The sequence below is a fragment of the Giraffa tippelskirchi genome, chromosome 7 (assembly GCF_054371585.1).
Source record: "Giraffa tippelskirchi isolate mGirTip1 chromosome 7, T2T-mGirTip1v1.2.pri, whole genome shotgun sequence".
Classification (NCBI taxonomy): Eukaryota; Metazoa; Chordata; class Mammalia; order Artiodactyla; family Giraffidae; genus Giraffa; species Giraffa tippelskirchi.
In genome coordinates this window covers 136,741,341-136,763,001 of record NC_137281.1, presented here as the reverse complement: position 1 = coordinate 136,763,001, position 21,661 = coordinate 136,741,341, and the positions used below count along the sequence as shown (strand labels likewise).

General features: G+C 41.3%; 1 protein-coding gene across 1 annotated transcript in view; it reads left to right on the top strand.

Moving 5' to 3' along the window:
• ESR2 (estrogen receptor 2) overlaps positions 1-21,421 on the top strand; it is a 103,839-nt gene extending 82,418 nt beyond the window's left edge. Inside the window, exons 11-14 of the mRNA XM_081509861.1 lie at positions 14,299-14,479; positions 15,590-15,812; positions 20,899-21,006; positions 21,209-21,421. Coding sequence (XP_081365987.1) covers positions 14,299-14,479; positions 15,590-15,776 — 368 coding nt within the window. The 3' untranslated portion in view covers positions 15,777-15,812; positions 20,899-21,006; positions 21,209-21,421. The remainder of the gene's footprint in view (positions 1-14,298; positions 14,480-15,589; positions 15,813-20,898; positions 21,007-21,208) is intronic.
• The last annotated feature ends 240 nt before the right edge of the window (positions 21,422-21,661 follow it).

Here is a 21,661-nt window from a genome sequence, read left to right as displayed (position 1 = left end):
CTAACCTCTGGATCATCAGGGAAGTTCCAAAAGTGAATTTATTCTGTTCAGCATTGCTGTTCGGAAAATGGGGTTCTCATTCTATTGGAAAATTTCCACTGTTAGGAGAGGTCTTTTCTCTGCTAGATTTTAAGCATTTCAAGTTACAGGCTATTTTTCCTTTTGATTATTTATAACATAAACTTGAAAACAAATACAGGGACAGAATCCACTTAGGCACCTTAAATTTAAGAAACCCTACAGAATATATAAAACAGACACTGGACATTGGACAACAGGCCACAAAGGACAGTGATTCCCAAGAGAAGAGACACTAAATGAGTCCTTTGATCAACCAGTTTACTGCCTGGAGCCAGTTTTCAGGTTGTAACACAGGGAGAAGTAACCTAAGTGAACACCAGGGGTCTTCCTGAACTGAGGGGATAGAGTTGTGAGTTTGGGGAGGCTAAGGCAGTTAGGTCAGTTTTCATTCCAATCCCAAAGAAAGGCAATGCCAAAGAATGCTCAAACTACCGCACAATTGCACTCATCTCACATGCTAGTAAAGTAATGCTCAAAATTCTCCAAGCCAGGCTTCAGCAATACGTGAACCGTGAACTTCCAGATGTTCAAGCTGGTTTTAGAAAAGGCAGAGGAACCAGAGATCAAATTGCCAACATTTGCTGGATCATTGAAAAAGCAAGAGAGTTCCAGAAAAACATCTATTTCGGCTTTATTGACTATGCCAAAGCCTTTGTGTAGATCACAATAAACTGTGGAAAATTCTGAAAGAGATGGGAATACCAGACCACCTGACCTGCCTCATGAGAAACCTGTATGCAGGTCAGGAAGCAACAGTTAGAACTGTACATGGAACAACAGACTGGTCCCAAATCGGGAAAGGAGTACATCAAGGCTGTATATTGTCACCCTGCTCTTTTAACTTATATGCAGAGTACATCATGAGAAATGCTAGGTTGGAAGAAGCACAAGCTGGAATCAAGATTGCCAGGAGAAATATCAGTAACCTCAGATATGCAGACGACACCATCCTTATGGCAGAAAGTGAAGAAGAACTAAAGAGCCTCTTGATGAAAGTGAGAGAGGAGAGTGAAAAAGTTGGCTTAAGGCTCAACATTCAGAAAACTAAGATCATGGCATCTGGTCTATCACTTCATGGCAAATAGATGGGGAAACAGTGGAAACAGTGGCTGACTTTATTTTTCTGGGCTCCAAAATCACTGCAGATGGTGATTGCAGCCATGAAATTAAAAGATGCTTACTCCTTGGAAGGAAAGTTATGACCAACCTAGATGGCATATTAAAAAGCAGAGACATTACTTTGCCAACAAAGGTCCGTCTAGTCAAAGCTATGGCTTTTCCAGTAGTCATGTGTGGATGTGAGAGTTGGACTATAAAGAAAGCTGAGCGCCGAAGAATTGATGCTTTTGAACTGTGGTGTTGGAGAAGACTCTTGAGAGTCCCTTGGACTGCAAGGAGATCCAACCAGTCCATCCTAAAGGAGATCAGTCCTGAGTGTTCATTGGAAGGACTGATGTTGAAGCTGAAACTCCAATACTTTGGCCACCTGATGTGAAGAGCTGACTCATTGGAAAAGACCCTGATGCTGGGAAAGATTGAGGGCAGGAGGAGAAGGGGACGACAGAGGATGACATGGTTGGATGGCATCACTGACTCAATGGACATGAGTTTGAGTAAACTCCGAGAGTTGGTGATGGACAGGGAGGCCTGGTGTGCTGCGTTTCATGGGGTCGCAAAGAGTCGGACACGACTGAGCAACTGTCAGAACTGAAGGCAGCTAGGATTTGCAGTGGAAAGTACTGGGGAGGAAAGAGCTGGCCAGTGAGGCTTTTGAGATCTGCAGAGGGTTCCCTTTTGGTCTTCAGCTGAACATCAATTTCATGCTTATTATGATAACAACTCAGGACAGGGAAAAAATCACCAGAAAGAAGGAGGCAGAACAACCCCTGGAAGTTCACACAGAGCTGGGAATATTTCATGTTCTCACCAGCCACAGGGAAAAACCTTGAGCTCTACTGGATGTTGGCTGTAGTTCTCAGAAGGTGGTGTTTCAGTAGTGAGGTAACACAAGCCCTAGAATAAAGGCTGCTCTGGTCCTACCAAATGAAACTTAAAAGCAGGTCTGAAGCATTCAACTATTGCCAAGTAACCTAACTGCACCCAAGAATAAAACTCAAGACAATTTAAAGGAATAGAAGAATATACAACACCTAACAGGGTAAATCAATCAAATGTTGGCAGGCATGCAAAGAAGCAGAAAATATGACCTAAAATGAGGGAAATAACAATAACTGGAAAAGATGCAAGATGATGCAGATGATAAAATTAGTTGACAAGAACATTAAAATAATTGGTATAGCTATAGTCCTTATTTCCGAGGAGTACTAGAAAGGAATAAGCTGGCCAGAGAGGCTTTCAAGATCTGCAGAGGGTCCCCTTCAGGTCTTCATCTGAACATCAGTTTTGTGCTTATTACAATACTAACCAAGGACAGGGCAAGGATCACCAGAAAGAGGAAAGCATGAACAGGTTAGAAGAGACATAGAAAATATGAAACACACTCAAACTGAATTTGTAAATGTGAAAAGTATGTTTAGATGGATTTACATCCTGGGAAGATCCCCTGGAGAAGGGAAAGGCTACCCATTCCAGTATTCTGGCCTGGAGAATTCTATGGACTGTATAGTCCATAGGGTCACAAAGAGTCAGACACAACTGAGCGACTTTCACTTTCACATCCGATTAGGCATAGCAGAAGAAGAAAATAGTGGATGTTAAGCGATAGCAGTAGAAACTATCAAAAAAGAATGGAAAGAAGAAAAGTTTAAAAAATGAACTGATTATTAGCAAGCTATGGGAAAACTATAGTAATTAATATACATGAATTTGGAGTCCCTGAAAGCAGAGGGGTAAAAAAATAATTGAAGAAACAATGGTTGAAATTTTTCCAAATTTAATGAAGATTATAAACACTAGGATTTCCTTTTCCTAAAGGAAAATTAATTGGATTGATTTTCTGAATATCCATTGGAAAGACTGATGCTGAAGTTGAAGCTCCAGTACTTTGGCCACCTGATGCAAAGAGCTGACTCATTGGAAAAGACCCTGATGCTGGGAAAGATTGAAGGCAAAAGGAAAAGAGAGCGGCAGACGATGAGATGGTTAGATAGCATCACTGACTCAGTGGACATGAATTTGAGTAAACTCGGGGAGACAGTGAAGGACAGGGAAGCCTGGTGTGCTGCAGTCCATGGGGGCACAAAGAGTTGGACATGACTTAGTGACTGAACAACAACAATAAACACACAAATCCAAGAAGCTTGATGCATCCCAAGAACAGGAAACATGAAGAAAACCACACTAAGGCACATCATTTTCAAGTTGCTTAAAATCAGTGATAAAGAGAAGAATCTTAAAAGCAACTAGAGAATAAAGATACTACATACAGAGGAACAAAGAAGAGGATGACAGCAAATTTCTGTTCTGATGCAAGTGAAGGGGGCAAGGGAGCAGCATTTTCAAAGTACTTTTAGAAACAAATTGTTAAAGTAGAATTCTTTTTAGTACACGTGCTGCCAAAGCGAGCACTAAAGCAGAATTTCTTACACAATGAAAATGCCTTTCAAAAAATGAAGGCAGGGGACTTCCCTGGCAGCCCAGTGGTTACGACTTTGTCTTCCAGTGCAGGGAGTATGGGTTTAATCCCCAGTCAGGCAGCTAAGATCCCGCATGACTCACAACCAAAACACCAGAACACCAAAAGAAAAACGGAACAAATATTGAAACAAATGTAATAAAAACTTTAAAAATAGTCCACATCAAAAGAAAAATCTAAAAAAATGAGGCAAAATAAAAACTAAAAATAAATAAAAATATTTTCAGACATACAAAAACTCAAAATATTCATTACTAGCACTATATTACTGAAAGTCTTTCAAGCAGGAAGAAAATGATACCAGATGTAAATATGGATCCACGCAAAGGAATAAAGAGGTCCTGCAGATGATAACAGTGTGGGTAAATATAATGAATTTATCTTATTATTTAAGACTCTTTACTTTCATTTAAAAGATAATCTAATGTTTATAGCAAAAAAAACCCCATATATTGTGGGTTTATATAGAAGTAAAACAGATGACAAGACCACAAAGGCTGGGATAGAACAAATGGAAGTGTAGTGTGGTATAAGGTTTTTATTTTGCACATGAAGTACTATAGTAGTACTTGAAGATAAACTGTAGTAAGTCAAAATGTATATCACAAACCCAAATGCAACCATGAAAATAACAAAGAATTAGAGCTGATACCAACAATGGTGATAAAATGGAACCATAAAAATTAGCCAAAAAGAAGAAAAAAAGGCAGTATAAAGCATACATAGGACAAATAGAAAACAATAAACAAGATGGTAAATTCCTAATTAATTAATCTCAACAATAATTATATTAAACCTCAGTTAAAAGGAAAACATTTTCAGATTGGATAAACAGCACAACTGTTTGCTGCTAACAAGAAGCTCATTTAAAGATATAAGTTAATGGTAAAGGTTGGGGAAAGATATTACATTCTAAGACTAATCAAGAGAAAGCTGGAGTGGCTATATTAATGTTAGAAAAAAGTAAATTTTAGAGCAAAATTTCTAGGAAGAAGTTCATTTCATAATGATAAATGAGTCAATTTGTCAAGAAGATGTAAATACCTTAAACATTTATGCACCAAATAAGAGAACCTCAAGCATTATGAAGTAAAATCTGATAAAACTGCAGGGAGGGGACTTCCTTGGTGGTCCAGTAGTTAAGAATCTGCCTTGCATTACAGGGGACACAGGTTCGATCCATGGTCTGGGAACTAAAATTCTACATGCCAGGGGACAACTAAGCCCAACTAAAGAGCGCGTGTGCTGCAACTACTGAGCCTGCACTTCACAGCTGGAGAAGCCCCCACACTCCACAAGACCCAGTGCAGCCAAAATAAATAAATAAAAACAAAATTCATCAACATTTAAAAAAAGCTACAGGGAGAAATGAACAAATCCTTTATTAGAGTTGGATATTAATACCCCTTAATTATCTATAGAACAAGTAGACAGAAAATCAGCAAGTATAGAGAAGACTTGAATAACACTGCCAGCCAACTTTACCTAATTGACATTTTAAAAGCACTCAACGTCCAAACAGCAGAAGACACATTTTTCGTAAGTGTTCATTGAATATTTACCAGGATAGACCATATTCTGACCCATTAAACAAATCTGAATATATTTAAAAGAATTTAACTCATACAAAGTATTTTCTTTGACACTATGGAACTAAATTAGAAATTGATATTAGAACGATCTTGGAAAATTTCCAAACACTTGGAAACCAAATAACATATATCTAAAAAATCTGTAGATCACAGGAAAAATAATCAAAATTAGCATTTTGAACTAACTGAAAAAAGTAGAACAAGGCCAGATTTGGAGGTTGCAACTTACTCAACAGTTGAGGGAAATTTATAGCATTCAAGGCTCATATTCCAATAAAAGGAACCTCTCAAAATTTTTCTTGTTTCCTAAGGTAAGCTTATATTGCTATAAACTTCCTTCTTAGAATTGCTTTTGTGGCATCCCATAGATTTCAAATCATGTGTTTCCATTTTCATTTGTCTCCAGGTATATTTTTATTTCCTCTTGGATTTCTTCAGTGACCCATTGATTTTTAGCAGTAGCTGTTTAGACTCCATGTGTTTGTGTTTTTTGCAGGGTTTTTTTTTCTTGTTGTTGATTTCTAGTCTCACAATGTTACAGCCAAAAGATGTTTGATGTAATTTGAATTTTCTTAAATTTATTAAGACTTGTTTTCTGGCCTAGCCTGTGATCCATCCTGGAGAATGTTCTATGTGTACTTGAAGAGAATGTGTATTCTGGTATTTATGTACACCAGTGTTCACTGAGGGCTTACCCTGTGGCTCAGTGGTAAAGAATCCGCCTGCAATGAAGGAGACATGGGTTCAATCCCTGGGTTGGGAAGATCCCCTGGAGAAAGAAATGGCAACCTACCCCAGTATTGTTGCCTGGGAAATCCCATGGACAGAGGAGTCTGGCAGGCTATAGTCCATGGGCTTACAAAAGAGTCAGACACAACTTAGTGACTAAACAAAACAAACGTTCACTGGAGCCTTATTTACAATAGCCACGATATCAAAGCAACCTAAGTGTCCATCAATAGATGAGTGAATAAAAAAATGTCATATATGTGTGTGTGTGTGTGTATACACACACACACAGTGGAATATTACTCATATATTGAAAATTGAAATCCTACCATTATGCAACAACATGGAAAGATCTAGAGGGCATTATACTAAGTGAAATAAATCAGAGAAAGAGAAGTACTGTATGATCGCACTTATATTGTGGAATTTAAAAAGCAAAACACAAAAATAGACTAAATGAATACTGAGAACAAACAGGTGGTTGGTGGAGGCAAAAGAGCATGAAATAACGTGAAAGAAATTAAGAGGTACAAACCTGCAGTTATTAAAAAAAAAAAAAGAAAACCATGGGGAAGCAATATATAATATTAGGAATATGGTCAATACTATTGTAATATCTTTGGAGACAGATGGTTACTCAACTTATTGTGGTGAAATCATAATGTACACAAATGCCAAATTGCTATGCAGTACACTTGAACCTGACTTAGAATTGTGTGTCAACTATATTTCAATTAGAAATCAAGGTCTGAAGTGAAAGACTTCAGCTTTCAACCTTAAAGAGACTTAGGAAAAGAAGAGAAAATGAAATCCCAAGTAAGCAGAAGAAAAGAAATAATAAAGGATATAGTGGAAAACAATGGAACAGAAAATAGAAATAGTAGATGAAAATTAAGAAAGTCAAAAGCTTATTCTTTGAGAAGATCAATGAAACTAATAAGCCTCTAGCCAGACTGATTATAAGAAAAGAAAGAAGATACAAATTACCAATATTAGTAGTGGGACATGTAACGTTGTTATTCTTCAGATATTAAAAAGAAGAATAAGATAATATAAACACTTTATTTAAGTTAATATTCAAGTTAATATTCAATTAACTTGAATATTAGATGAAATGGACAAATTATTTGGAAGATACAAGTTATTGAAGCTCAATCAAAAAGAAACTTAAAAACTCTGAACGGCTATTTATCTATCAAAGACACTGAAGTTTTAGTTTAAGACCTTCACACAAAGAAAACTCCAGGCACAGATGACTTTTCTGGAAGAATTCTACCAAACATTTAAGGAATAAATAATACTAAGTTTATACATGTTCTTGCAGAAAACTGAGGAGCCAAGAATAACTTTCCAACTCATTATTCTGACAGTAAACCCAGACCAGCATATTAGAAGAAAAGACAACAGATGAATATTTCTCATGTACGCAGATGGAGAAATTCTCAAAAGTTTTTAAAGAAGTAGAATCCAACAGTATATAACAAACAAGTGTGATTTTTCCAAAGAATACAAGGGTTCTTTAACATTTGAAAATCGATCAGCATAATTTACCATGTTAACAGAGTAATTAATGAAAAATCACATGATTTTTCCAGTAAGTGCAAAGAAAGCAATTGGCAAAATCTATGCCCATTCTTGCTAAAAACACTCAACTAACTAGTAAAGGGAAAGAAACGTCTTTAACCCAATCAAGGGCATTAATGAAAAACCTACAGCTAATGTTATACTTGTTATCAGGAACAAGGCAAGAATATCCACTGTCATGAATTCTGTTCAGTGTTTTACTGGAAGTTTTAGTGCCACAAGGCAAGAAAAGAGGTAAAAGTACATCCATCGACATTATAAAGGTAGAAGTAAAACTCTTTATTTGAAAACATGATAATCTGTGTAGAAAATTGTGTGTGTGCTCAGTTGCACAGTTGTTTCTGACCCTGTGTGACCCCATCCATGGTCTGTAGCCTGCAAGGCTCCTCTGTTGAGGGAATTTTCCAGGCAGAATACTGGAGTGGGTTGCCATTTCCTACTCCAGGGGATCTTCCTGACCCAGGGATCAAACCTAGGTCTCTTGCGTCTCCACATGGGCAGGCAGATTCTTTACCATCTTTCTACCCATGTGAAAACTATTAGTAAGAGTTTACAAAAAAGTGAGTTTAACAGGATTGAAGGATGTGGTGGTTTATTTGTTAGTCGTATCCGACTCTTGCGATCCCATGGACTGTGCCCGCCAGGCTCCTCTGTCCATGGGATTCTCCAGGCAAGAATACTGGAGTGGGTTGTCATTTCCTTCTCCAGGGCATCTTCCTGATCGAAGAATTGAACCCGGGTCTCCTGCATTGTAGGATATAGGGGAAATATATAAAAAATAATTTTATCTCTCTATGGAAGCAGTGAACAATTGGGATTTGAAATTAAAAATCAATATCCTTTATAATAGCATAAAAATTATGAAACCTTAGGATAAATTTGACAAAAGATGTGAAGCTACACACTGAAAACTGTAAAACATTGCTGAGAGAAATGAAATTCTAAGTAAGTGGGAAGAGATATTAATGGGTTAGCAGATTGAGTATGTTAAGGGGTCAGTCCTCCTCACAAATAATCTCTAAATTCAACTTGATCCCAAGAAAATCTCAGTGGTAATGAACTAGATACAATGCTTCTGGTCTAGAATAAGGTTATACACTCTTACAGTTAATGAGGTGTCTGATCCTTACCAAGCTTAGGAGAAGTACATGTTCCTTTCTGTGAGGAGAGATGGGGTGAGGACAGTACCACCTGGACTTCCCTCTCAGCAAATCTTCCTCCACCATGCAGAGGTAAGATGTGCAAGCACCTACAATTGCTGTATTATATATACTCAGTCTTTGATGTGGCTTCTGAAACTCAGAGACAACAGCAATGTTACATTTAACACAAACTGTTAAAATATTGTTAAGGTGTTTTAGAAACGTGAAGGTGTTATGTGAGTGTTGTAGTTAATGTAATAACATATTCAAATTAAGAGTCATGAGACCAGCCATCTCATCACCCAGAAACCTGAAAACTAGAGAAGTCCTCCCTTGAATAGAATTAGAGGCTACTGAATCTAGGAAACACAGTGAAATCAATCTTCAAATAAAAAGTCTTTTGAGATATTTAAAATTGGGAATAAGATCTGTTTAAATAATTTTAGGAGTTGTCAAGCTTTTGTAACTTTTTATTACAAAATTTTCATATGGATGAAACTTTTCATTAAATGAAAGAAATAGTTAGAACCTGTTTATCCTATTTTACATAAATAGGATTTTCTTATTTTACATAAAGAAAAATTTTAAGAGGTAGCAACTCAATCTCTGGTTCACTCTGGTTCATTCATGACATGGGTGGGTAGAGAAGGCCATGGCACAGAAGGATCCACAGAAGGACACTGAAGAGATCAGATGGGTCTTCTCTTCTTGATGGAGAACACGGGTGCAGAGCACTGCGGTCATCAGCCTGCTGGGTCCATATCACTGTCACCTTTCAACACCAGTCCATTCTCATGGTGCTGGGTGAGGAGGTGGTGATAGAGGAGATGGTCGTATCTTGTTCAGTCGCTAAGTTGTGTCCAGCTCTTTGTGACCCCATTAACTGAAGCACGTCAGGCTTCCCTGTCCTTCACTCTGTCCTGAAGTTTGTTCAAACTCAGGTCCATTGAGTCAGTGTTGCCATCCAACCATCTCATCCTCTGTCACCTCCTTCTCCTCCTTCCCTCAATCTTACCTAGCATCAGGATCTTTTCCAATGAGTCGGCTCTTAGCATCAGGTGGCCAAAGTACTGCTTCAGCATCAGTCCTTCCAGTAAATATTCAGGGTTGATTTCCTTTAGGATTGACTGGTTTGATCTCCTTGCTGTCCAAGGGACTCTCAAGAGTCTTCTCCAGCACCACAGTTTGAAAGCTTCAACTCTTCAGCACTCAGCCTTCTTTATAGTCCAACTTTCACATCCATACATGACTACTGGAAAAACCATAGCTTTGACTAGATGGACCTTTGTCGGCAAAGTAATATCTCTGCTTTTTAATATGCTGTCTAGGTTGGTCATAGCTTTTCTTCCAAGGAGCAAGTGCCTTTTAATTTTCATGGCTGCAGTCACTGTCTGCAGTGATTTTGCACCCCCCAAAATAAAATCTGTCACTGTTTCCACTTTTTCCCCATCTATTTGCCATGAAATGATGGGACCAGATGCCTCCCAAAAGCCAGAACATTTTTCCTTTGGTCAGTGTTCTGAAATTTTTATTAAACACTTTATCTGTTCTGATTTATTTGCTTTCAGTCAAGGTGAGCTTATATCTTCATCCTTTGAACACTAAGGATGTGGCAAATGTTGGAGGGGGGTGTTTCCCAGCTCTCCCCATGTGCTGCTCAGAATGTCAGCAGGTGGGTTGGTGGAAGGAGCACACAGCTGTTCCCAAGCGATAAAGAGGAGAGGAAACTGTGTCCTTGACTTTATTTTATTTTCCTTGGTATGTGTGTGGTGTTGTGCCAAGATCTTGACTTTTCTGTATTTCTTTAGTTTTAGGAAAAGTAACTTAATTTGATTCTAAAATGAAATCTGATGTTTTTATTCTTGGGGGCTGGAGGGGATTAATTCTTGCCATTTCCCATGTGTCTGGGCAGTGAGTGTCCTGGGCGTGGGGGCTTTGGGTCTTCTCCCTTGCCCCTCCCAGGGCCTGCCACTTAGTGATTACTCTGTACATACATTTTGATGAGTCAGAGCGCACATGAATGTCCAAAGTGCAGGCGCAGCATTGCTGACTAAAGAGGGAGTCAGGCAGCAAGGTCGCTATTCTACAGCCTAGTTCCTTCCCAGGATGATTTTATATAGGTTAATCTTTCTGTATGTAAAATCTTTCCCATGTATAAAATTGATATAGCACATGACTTTACAAAACCACAGTGACTCCTATCCCCAAACCCCTCATCAGTGATGGACCCTGAGCCTTGTGTGGAGCTGTACTGGCTCCACAGCCTGTAGAAGATCCAGGGCTCACCCTTGGCAGTGACTGCTTGCTCATTTATGAAGAACATGACCCAATAACCAACACAAGTAATTTGACAGGAGCCTTGGTCAGATGTAGGGAGGTACTGAGGAGCTTTTTTTTTTGTATTTAAAAAATTTTTGTCTCCTTTGGGTCTTTGTTGTTGCGCATGGCTTTCCCTAGTTGTGGCGAGCGGGCTTCTCATTGCAGTGGCTTCTCGTTGCAGAGCATGGGCACTAGGGTGCATGGGCTCAGTAGTTGTGGCACACAGGCTTAGTTGCCCTGTGAAGTGAAAGTGGCTCAGTTGTGTCTGACTCTTTGTGACCCCATGGACTGTAGCCCTTCGGGCTTCTCTGTCCATGGAATTCTCCAGACAAGAATACTAGAGTGGGTAACCATTCCCTTCTCCAGGGGATCATCCCAACCCAGGGATCAAACCACGGTCTCCTGCATTGGCAGGCAGATTCTTTACCATCTGAGCCACCAGGGAAGGCTAGTTGCCCTGTAGGATGTGGAATCTTCCTGGACCAGAGATCAAACCCATGTCCGCCCACTATATTGGCCGATGGATTTTTAACTGCTGAACACCAGGGATGTCCTGAGTTTAAAGCATAGTGTCATTTAAAGCATACAGTTCAGTGGTTTTTAGCATATCTATAAGCTTATGCCCCTGGTGGCTCCAAGGGTAAAGAATATGCCTGCAATGCAGGAGATCAGGATTCAATCTGGAGATCCCCTGGCGAAGGGAATGGCAACCCACTCCAGTATTCTTGCCTGGGAAATCCTGTGGACAGAGAAACCTGGCGGGCTACAGTCTGTGCAAGTCACAAAAGAGTCAGACACAACTTAGTGACTAGACAACAAAAAATATTCCAGTATATGGATGTATATTTTGTTTATCCATTCATCAGTTAATGGGCATTTGGGACATTTCCACTTTTAGGCTATTATGAGTAATATTGCTATGAACATTTGTATAGTAGCCAAGTATTTTTACGTTTTCACTTTTTGTTACTTTAGACCAACGTATGTACAAGTACACAATTTTGACTCCTTTTAGAATCCAGAGATAAGATTTATTTATGGCAGTGGAAATACATGGAGCAGAATTAGCTAAAAAGGGTAGTTACAAGAAAGCACTTGTTCATGAAGCCAGGATCAATTTTAAGGAAGTTAAGCTTAAAAGAATTTTTGCTATATTTTCATTTAATTAATAATTTTCTGTGTATGTACCTAAAATATGCATTAACATGCATATGTATAATTTCAATTATAATGGTGTGATTGACTAGAAGTTTGAATCTATGTAAATTCATCTAATTCTTCCATGCCAGTCTTTGCAGTCAGTGATGGGGTAGAATGGCATACAAACGGACAGGGTCTGTGCCCCCCCCCCCCCAGTACTTATGTCCAGTCTTGCTGAGGGTCAGAGCATGTGAATGAGGACTTCCAGCCTGTGGCACAATGTGATACCCTCTGCTGGGGAAGCACATGGCGTCTTGGGAGCGTCAGCTTCCACAGGGAAGTTCATAACCAGTAGTTGTGGCACACGGAATGTATGGAATCTAGAGAAGGAATGGATGTAGATAAGCCGGAGGAGGGGGTGTGGAAAGGAGGAGGTGTAATGAACGAGAGGGAAGAAAGAGCGGGTCTAAGCAGAACATTCAGCATGGTCAGTGCATCACCTACGGTTCAAGTTGAGGCGTGCTGGGAACTGCAGATGAAAAGAGCGGAGAGAGACCTGGTACCCCGGTAATGGCATTAAGTGGTTTGGACTCCACCCCAAGAGCTGGGAAGTCATTGAAGGGTGCTTTGTGATCTGCATTTTCCATCTTGGTTACTCAGTGGCATGTTGGGTGGAGGGTGGGGGCAGTAAGAGGGCAGCTCATCTGCCGTGAGGGACAGTGGGAGACTTGAGGATGCGGAGGAGTCAGGAAGAGTCACTGTGGGGAACAAGGTGAACAGGTGGCTTGGAGCAGCAGCTTCTGGGCCAATGAGTATCTTAAATCTGCATCATGAGACATTATGGAGGGACGTGCCCCCAGGGACATGGTAAAGCGGTGCACTGGCATGGTTGTGGTTCAGTATGTCCATTGCCTTAATTGAACTGGGTTAGACTGAGTTGCCTTAATTGAACTGAAAATGCCAATAAAAGTAGAGAACAAAAGCTGCCAAAACAAACTCTGTAGATGGTCCTTCCTTCTCATCACAGTCAAAAGTCAGCAGCTCCCGTGTTGATTTCATGTATTTGCTATTTATTCTTTGAAATCCGAAGCCTGGAAGAGAAGCTAATTACTTCCCTGTTGCCCACAATCAAAAAGTCAGGGTTGGTAGGGGAGGGGGATGGTAAGGGCAAGGATACACAACTGAGCTGTTATTTTGTAACTTTCAGGAGGCTAGGTATCTCAGTTCCTGGAGTCAGAGGGGAATTAAACACAGACCAGGCAGGAAGGGGCAGTTGACCTACCTCATGAGGTGGTTGTGGGGGCCTCAGGACTCACGTGCTTGTAAGCTTTGCTCAGTGAGGAGCTGAGGCTGGAAGAGCCAGGTGACTGGTCAGGGGTCAGAGAGCAAAATATGGTGAATATAAAGTAGGTCTGTCTTACTGCAAATCAGTGGTTTTCTTGCTCCACCAAGCGTCACCTGAAGTGAAATGCTGAGAGTCTGGACAGAGGTGAGGTGGCAGTGGCCCTGCCATGTAAGGGATGGGGGGCTGCATAGCAGTGGTGATTAGCTTGTTTAGTTACCCAGTGGCCCTCCTAGGGACTAAGAGTTGGATTAACCTCACTTTCTTGGCCATCTCCGTATGGGTATTGTTGCTGCAGCTGAGAGGTACCATGTCATGGTTTGAGGCAGCTGGATACGTTTCCTACTGTGGCACGGCCACACTTATGGACCTGGCAGCCCTCTGAGAGGCTGCTGAGTCCACCTGCCTTCAGCCAGCTTTCCCTTCCAGCTCAATGACAGGGCTGACTCTTGGGGGAATAGACAGCATGCAGAGGTGAAGCCATGCTTTTAAGGTTTCACCAGACACGCAGATGTCAGAACAACCGAAACCACTTTGGCCTCCCTCCTGGAGAATGTAGAGGGAAGATCCCCTGGAGGAAGGCATGGCAACTCACTCCAGTATTCTTGCCTGGAGAATCTCATGGGCAGAGAAGCCTGGCAGGCTATATAGTCCATAGGATCACACAGAGTCAGACATGACTGAAGCGACTTAGCACACACATGCCTAATGGTTGAGCACATGACTTCTGTTTTCTCAGGGCAATGACTCTTGGCTTTTTAATTCTTTGTCCAGGTATGTACCCTTCAGCTACAGCACCCCAAGAGGCTGACAGTGGCCGGAAGCTGACTCATCTGCTGAACGCCGTGACGGACGCTCTGGTCTGGGTGATTGCCAAGAGCGGCATGTCCTCCCAGCAGCAGTCCGTGCGCCTGGCTAACCTGCTGATGCTCCTCTCTCACGTCAGGCATGCCAGGTGCGATCCCTGTGGGGTCTGCTCCACTGGGTGTGTGGTGGGAGGGAGGGCGCAGATGCTCACAGAAGGGTGAAGAGCTTTGGAAAAAGGGTTTTGCAAGTTCAAGATGGATAAGGTAGAATTGCCACCTTGAAGGGAAAAGGAACTCCTGAAAGGGAAGGCAGGCATCATCATGATACACGCTGATGGCCCTTATAGGATGCGGTCTTTAATGATTACTCAGCACATGAGCATTTGCAGAGCAGAAACAGTCCATCCTCATTAATCACAGATTCTCTACTTGTGAATTTGCCTGCTTGCTAAAATGTATTTGTAACCCCCAAATCAATACTCATGGTGCTTTTGAGGTCATTCGAGGACATGTGCAGACTGGCAGAAAATTTGAGTTACCCACACTTATGTTCCCAGCGAAGGTCATACCAGGTGCTGCTTGCTCTGCCTTCTCATTTCTGCTCTCAGAGTGTAAACAAGGATGTGTTATATGGTCTATTTAGTACCTTGTTTTGGCATTTTGTGCTTTGTTGGAGGCTTCACAGTCTAAAAAGGATCCCCAAGAATAGTGCTAAAGTACTGTCTAGTTCTTAAGTGCAAGAAGCCTGTGATGTGCTTACAGAGAAAATGAATGTTAGATAAGTTTTGTTCAGGCATGAATTTTAGTGCTATAGGCTGTGAATGAAATGTTAATGAATCAACGATTTATGTTAAATAAGGGCCTTTAAACAATAACTCAGAAGAAACAAGATTATGTATTAATGGGCTGATGAAAATGTTGGGACCAGGGTCCCTCAGAACCTAACCCTTATTTCTCCCAGTAGCAATGGTTCAGTGTTTTCGAAGACCATGAAGATGTAACTGTGGTGTTCAGAGACCCCATCACACTATGGGTCAAGTTGTTGGGGGTGGGTGGTTGGACACCATGGTCCACAGGACATTGGCTTCATTCTCACCTGCAGATCATTGGAGGAGCCAGATGCAAGAACCATAGAGCAGAGGGCTGGGGGTCATGCTGGGGTGAAGGTGAGGACCCGCTCCATGGGGGAGAGTCGGGCAGATGTCAGGCTTCCTGTGGCTGCTTCAGGAAGGAACCTCAGCACCTTTTTGTCTCTCCAGTAACAAGGGCATGGAACACCTGCTCAACATGAAGTGCAAAAACGTGGTCCCCGTCTACGATCTGCTACTGGAGATGCTGAATGCCCACACGCTTCGTGGCAACAAGTCTTTGGTCACAGGGTCGGAGTGCAACCTGGCGGAGGACAGTGAGAGCAAAGAGGGCTCCCAGAATCCCCAGGCTCAGTGACACCCAGCCCTGAGCTGTGGTCAGGCTGCAGAGAAGGTCAGAGGCTGAAGCGTGAGCTCCAGCACGAACTGGGAGCCCCGTCAGAAGGAGGCGGGCTTCCTTGGCTTTCTGCTATGTGGTCCTTCCTGTGGCTCCTCAATGCCACCCTTCCCCGACCTCCCCATCTCCTGGGAGTCAGGGTGTGAAAGCCAGTGCTCCTTGTCATCAGGGGACAGAGTTTGAGTACAGGGTTTATGTCTGGCTTGGCCTCATGGGGTATCATTGTGGTCGCTCCGTTACTTCCCATCTGTCTCCCACTCTTTGGAAAATATCTTAGGGATTTTGGAGTGACTGGAGGAAACTGACTTGGAAGGGCTGTCAGGGGAGAAAATGTAGGACACACACAGAAGGGGACTAACCTTTTCTGTGCCACTTAAGCTGTCCTTTGAGTAGTCCTTTGTATGCTGCCTTCTGGACTGCTTGATTGTTGGATTGAAAACCACAATGACCGTCAGCTAACTGGTTCCACACGCCTAACTCACAGGCCTGTGAGGATGGATGGTCATACATTGCTATGATTCTGTCCAAGGCCAGAGGGAATGTGACCTAGGGAGCCAGTGGTCAGGCTGGGGTGGGAATCACATTCTTCCCCCAAGACCTTGCTGCCGCCTTCCTGAAGGTTCACCCCTGTTGGTTTGCATTCAGAGAGCCTGTGAATTATTTGGGGGGTATGTGTGTGTGTTTTCACCTCCATGGAGAAGAAGTGTGGAGATGTAAATACTCTGCTCCTGGAATTGCCTTTCTTAAAACTCTTGTGTCCCAAGGAGTTCAGTATGTGTGCTGGAGAAAGGACCAGTGCTTGCAGGAATGGGGTTTCTCCTGTGGGTGTGGGTCACAGCCACCATGCTTCCCTGGGACAGCCACAACTGCCACATCAGCCACCCAGGGGAGACAGGGACACTGCAGGCTATGTGTGTGTGAGGTGTGCTGATCCACAGAAGGATGAATAGCTACACACATGTCAGCATCAGCGTGTCAGGTTCAGGGTCAAACCGTATAGACGGGATGAGCACACCACTTGAACAAGATTGTGAGCTCTATTAGAAAAGAGAAATAGTTAGAGTAATTATTTATAGCAAGAAAAAAGTCTTTTATACCCTAGGGCTCTTTTAAAATATTTTCTTATGAGAACATTTATATGGTGGGTTGGGTGAAATAAAAACTTAGTAAAATATTAGTTCTTATTCCAAGTGGAACATAAATAGGACACAATGATAAAGCACCTCTGAAATTACAATTTTAACTCATTTTTTAAAAATTTAAGTTTTTGTACAAATTTTCAGGAGCATAGTGAATGCATAAAGCTAGTTTGCATCTATACTTTGGAAGAGAGCAGTTAGATAATCATGTGTGATTTTTGTGATGTTTTTAAAAATTACCTTGTAATAGGAGATTAAACACATTTTCTTTTTGAAAACAGTAAATATAGAATGTGCTCACCACAGTAAATCTAAGTCATTAGGAAGATTACATTCAATAACAAAAGGTTGGTTTCTGCCAGTGTGATCTTGAATAATTGTTAATTTTGATATTGATGCAGTTTTACTAAAATGTTGAGCAAAGCTGTATCAGAAACCTTTGACCATGTCCCAAGAAGAACACAGTGTTGTCTATATTCTGAGGGGATTTGAAATTATTCTTAGTGACTCAATGTTGCAGCTTTAGTGAGATTCAGTACAGCATATACTTTAGGTTTTATAGGAACCAGGGAACCAGTGTTTTTTAGGTCAATTTTCTTTGTTTCCAATCAGTTTAGGACCCCCTATGGCAAACGAGGGGATGGAGGCTAGAGAGTGGGAAAGGGGAGGCAAAGAAGGCAGTTATTTGAAGAACAATTATCTGCTGATGAATTTCTCTTAATTGCACTTATAAAAAAGACTACCAGTTTGAAAAAAAAACAACAAAAATAATACAGAATGAGATTCAAGCCACCACCCTGTGACTGCATAGTGAAGTTTTTCAGGTTGGATTTTGATGCCAAGGAGGGCATCCGATTGGTCTCGGGTGTCCAAGCACCTGTCTGTGCAAACCCTGTGTGTCACCCACATGGTGCTTGCTGCCATGAAAAGTCCTTCAGTGCTCACTGCCCACCTCCCACAAACACTCCTGTATGCTGCTGGAGGTTGCTTGTTTCACTATATTTGGATTTAGCCCATGAGGAGGATGTTAACACTTTTGGTCATTTCTTCTTGGCTGTGGTCTCACCTGGTGTGCTGGGGATACAGGTGAGTCAGTCCAACCTGAGAGGCTGCCCTGGTGCAAGGCTGTCTCTTAGACTGGCATCTAGGCCAAGCAGGCAGTTGAGATAATGTGGTATATAGTTTAAAGGTATTCTCTGTTTTGAATACCCTAGGGCCCTTTCCCCCTTTCAGATGTAGTGTATACATCTATTCCCAGTTGCTGCAAATCCTTCTTCTAAGGATTGCAAACTGCAAAATCAGGCTGCTGTTTTTGTGGGTTTTGAGTAAACCCTCCATGTTCGTTTTAAAGATGAGCCATTTCTCTTAAATAGTGCTTTCTCTTAAATGTCTTCTATTTGGAGGGTATCTAACCACCCAAAGGGTTTCCCTGGTGGCTCAGGCAGGAAGGAATCTGCCCGCAATGCGGGAGACCTGGGTTCAATCCCTGGGTAGGGAAGATACCCTCGAGGAGGAAATGGTAACCCACTCCAGTATTCCTGCCTGGGAAATCCCATGGACAGAGGAGCCTGGCTGGTTATAGTCCATGGGGTCACAAAGAGTCGGACATCTGGGCAACTAACACCAACCACCCAAATGGTCCATGGGCAAGTTAAAATTCTTCCATAGCTAAGTACAGATTTCAGTGTTTTCAAGTTCAGTTTTTAAAAGGAATTAACTGGGGAGAATAGGACCTGTGACAACTGTAAATAACAATTAACTGAGTACTGGGGAAAAAAATTATCCACCCAACTACATCTTATGTTCATGGAAAAGGGTTGCTCAGCTTTGTCTTAGACTCGTACAGTGAGATTCCTTTCCTCAACTTTGATCATTTAGTGTGAGAAACTTACTTGTGGGAGATAAGTGAGATTTGAGCTAAATTCCAAAAACATGTGTCTAATATAGGACTCACATAGGCAAATTTTAATAAAATAATTAACATGGAATATTCTTAATACAGAAAACACAGTGTTGACGACAGTGTTCACGCAGGTTCCCAGGAGAGCTGGCAGCCCCTAAAGAGAACCCTCAATGGGCCCCCCGGGAGAATGCACCGAGCGTTGTCCTCGTTCTGACTCTATCCTCTGCCTTCACCACATCCTCTCTGTCTGGCCTCAGGCCTCTCCCATGCTCAGTGTCCACCAGGACTAACTACAAAGGATTCAACCCTAAAGTAATTTTGAACTGATTTTTCTTCAAAAATTGTGGTAGGAACAGAAGATTAAGTTGTTAGCTTAAAAACATTTCTGGAGGGTCTTAACTGTATTAAAAAATAATGCAAAATCAACAAAAGCTCTTCGGTGAGACAGTCTTTATCTGGGTTCCTTCCTTTGCTAACTCAACTGGAAGGGCAATTATTTTTAGTTTCATAAAAAAAATTATTAGTTCCCAATTCTTGGCAGAACTATGTTATATATTCATATATATATATATATATATAAAGTTGAAGCAATTCTAGAATGTTCTAGCATGTGAAAACAGTTTGGTTATTTTAATCTGCTAAGAAACTTGCATATATTAACACTTTTTCAAATTCAAAGGTGAACCCTCAGTTTCTAGTCTATTTTGAAACCAAACATTTTTATATAAGATTTGACACATTTCCTTAAGCTGCTAAAAAATCTTAAAAGGACATTATAAAGGTTATATGAAGGAAATGATAAAAATACATTGTTTAATACCTAAAAATAGTATTTGTGGAACACAGACTGTGTGCCAGACACAGTGCTCAGTGCCTCATACGTTCATATTTAATCCCCATACTAAGTGCTATTACCCCAGTTCTCTGGCTGTGGAAACTAGAGTCTAAGCAGATTTGCTCAAAGTCATATAGGGAGTAAGTGACAGAGCTGAACATAGGCAGTTGAAGTTCCAGTGCTGAAAGTAATCATTGCAACTTTAAAAAACTAAAGGAAAAATATTTTTAGACTGCAGAATCCATTCGTCAAATGCAGTCTGACATGTGTGGCTACTCTGGTTTCAAAGTGGGGCCTGCTTGTGGCCTCATTTGCAGAATACCCCTGTAGACGAGGAGTTCAGTGCCATCTTTTATACATGTGTAAAGCCCAGAGGGGTACACAGACCTGCCCAAGATCTACAACTCCTTATGGCAGAACCTAGACCTGAATTCAGGTCTTCAGCCTGCCTGAAGCCGCTCCTGCTATAGACTTGCTTCCACAGGAGTCTGCTGCTTGAGCGGAGTCTCGGTGCACGGAGCAGAGACGGTTACGTTGTGGTTGCCTTCTACTGTACCATCCACCTTCTCCATGTAGATGGGTCTGTACAAAGCTTTACAGAATAACAGCCCTGGAAACAGGTGGGAAAAAAAGATGAATTCTCTCATCCCTGCCCTCCCATCCTGGGCTTTTAAGCTTGTGGGCAGCACTGTTGTCACTTCCTCCTGTCTGCTACTATTTCCCCAGATGTGTTGCTGTGAGGTAGATTCCCTGGAAACTTACCTGTGTAAAATTCTCACACCTTTTAGGCACCAATGCTTCCTGAGTCTGGCTTACTGCAGCACGTAAACACATGCATTTATTCGTATAGCTCTCCAACTTGCTGGAACTTTAGCTCTTGTGGCAGCTGGAAGATGTGCATTCTCTGCAGTGTTATCCTTATAACCCTTTTTGTTGGATTGGAATCAAGGATCCTTTTTCTTTTTAGGAATGTCTATTTACTTGTGGGGCCAGTCAGCGTTATGGGATGGTGGGCTTCCTTTATGGGAAGGACCAAGGTCTGATGATGCTAGCCTGGAACAGCTCCTGTGATCCTACAGTCTGTGCTGCTGCGTTTCTCTCTCTCTGCTGGGTGTCTAAGTGCCATGACTGTAGGTCCTGTAACTTTGTTATTTGATGATCCTGTGCACCTCAGAGCCCGCTATAATTTACGATTTTTTTTTTCAGATGAATGCTTTGTACCATTAAGCAGGCTGTTAATTATGGGCCTTTTGACAAATGAATGTTTGCTGTTGTGTGAAAGCAGATTTGGGTATCTGCTTTCCATTCCTCCAGGTATGACTTTTTCTTTGCTGTGTGCCTTTAATGTCTATGGAACTGTTGCAGAAAGAAGTTTAATGTGACATAAGCTAAATAAAGTGTTTTTTTTTTCATAGCTTTGGTTTTAGAAATGTATTTGTTGGGAATATAAGAACTTTTGATAATTAGGCTAAGTCATCAGTGTTCCCAATCTATTCTGAATTCTATTCTGTTTTAGGTTTGCAGAGCTCTTTAAGAATTTGATGAAAATCAGACACTCTTCTGGGAAAAAGGCACATAAACAAAATGCTTACACATCGACTTAAGAAGCTCTGACTTAACCTTGAAGACTTTTTAAACAGCAGCAATTTAATCTTTAGTAAGCCAATTTCACACTTGTGATTTATGAACGAAGGCACTGTATGATCAAGTAAAATGCAGCTCACGAATATAAGTCCTGGTATGCAATGCACCAGTTTAGGGTGTGACCTTCTAAACTTAAAGCAAAAGTGGTAATATTTTCACTTAAATTTCCCTGTAGGGTTATTGTAATCTTTGAAAAGAGACGAATTATTTTAGAGTTAAAAGAGACTTGGAGGTTGCGTGGTAAAAATGAAGACAGATTCCCTTCAGCTGGTCCCTTTACGCAAAGCTGCTGGTGAACTGCGCATGTCCTGGAGTGTCTGAGCCA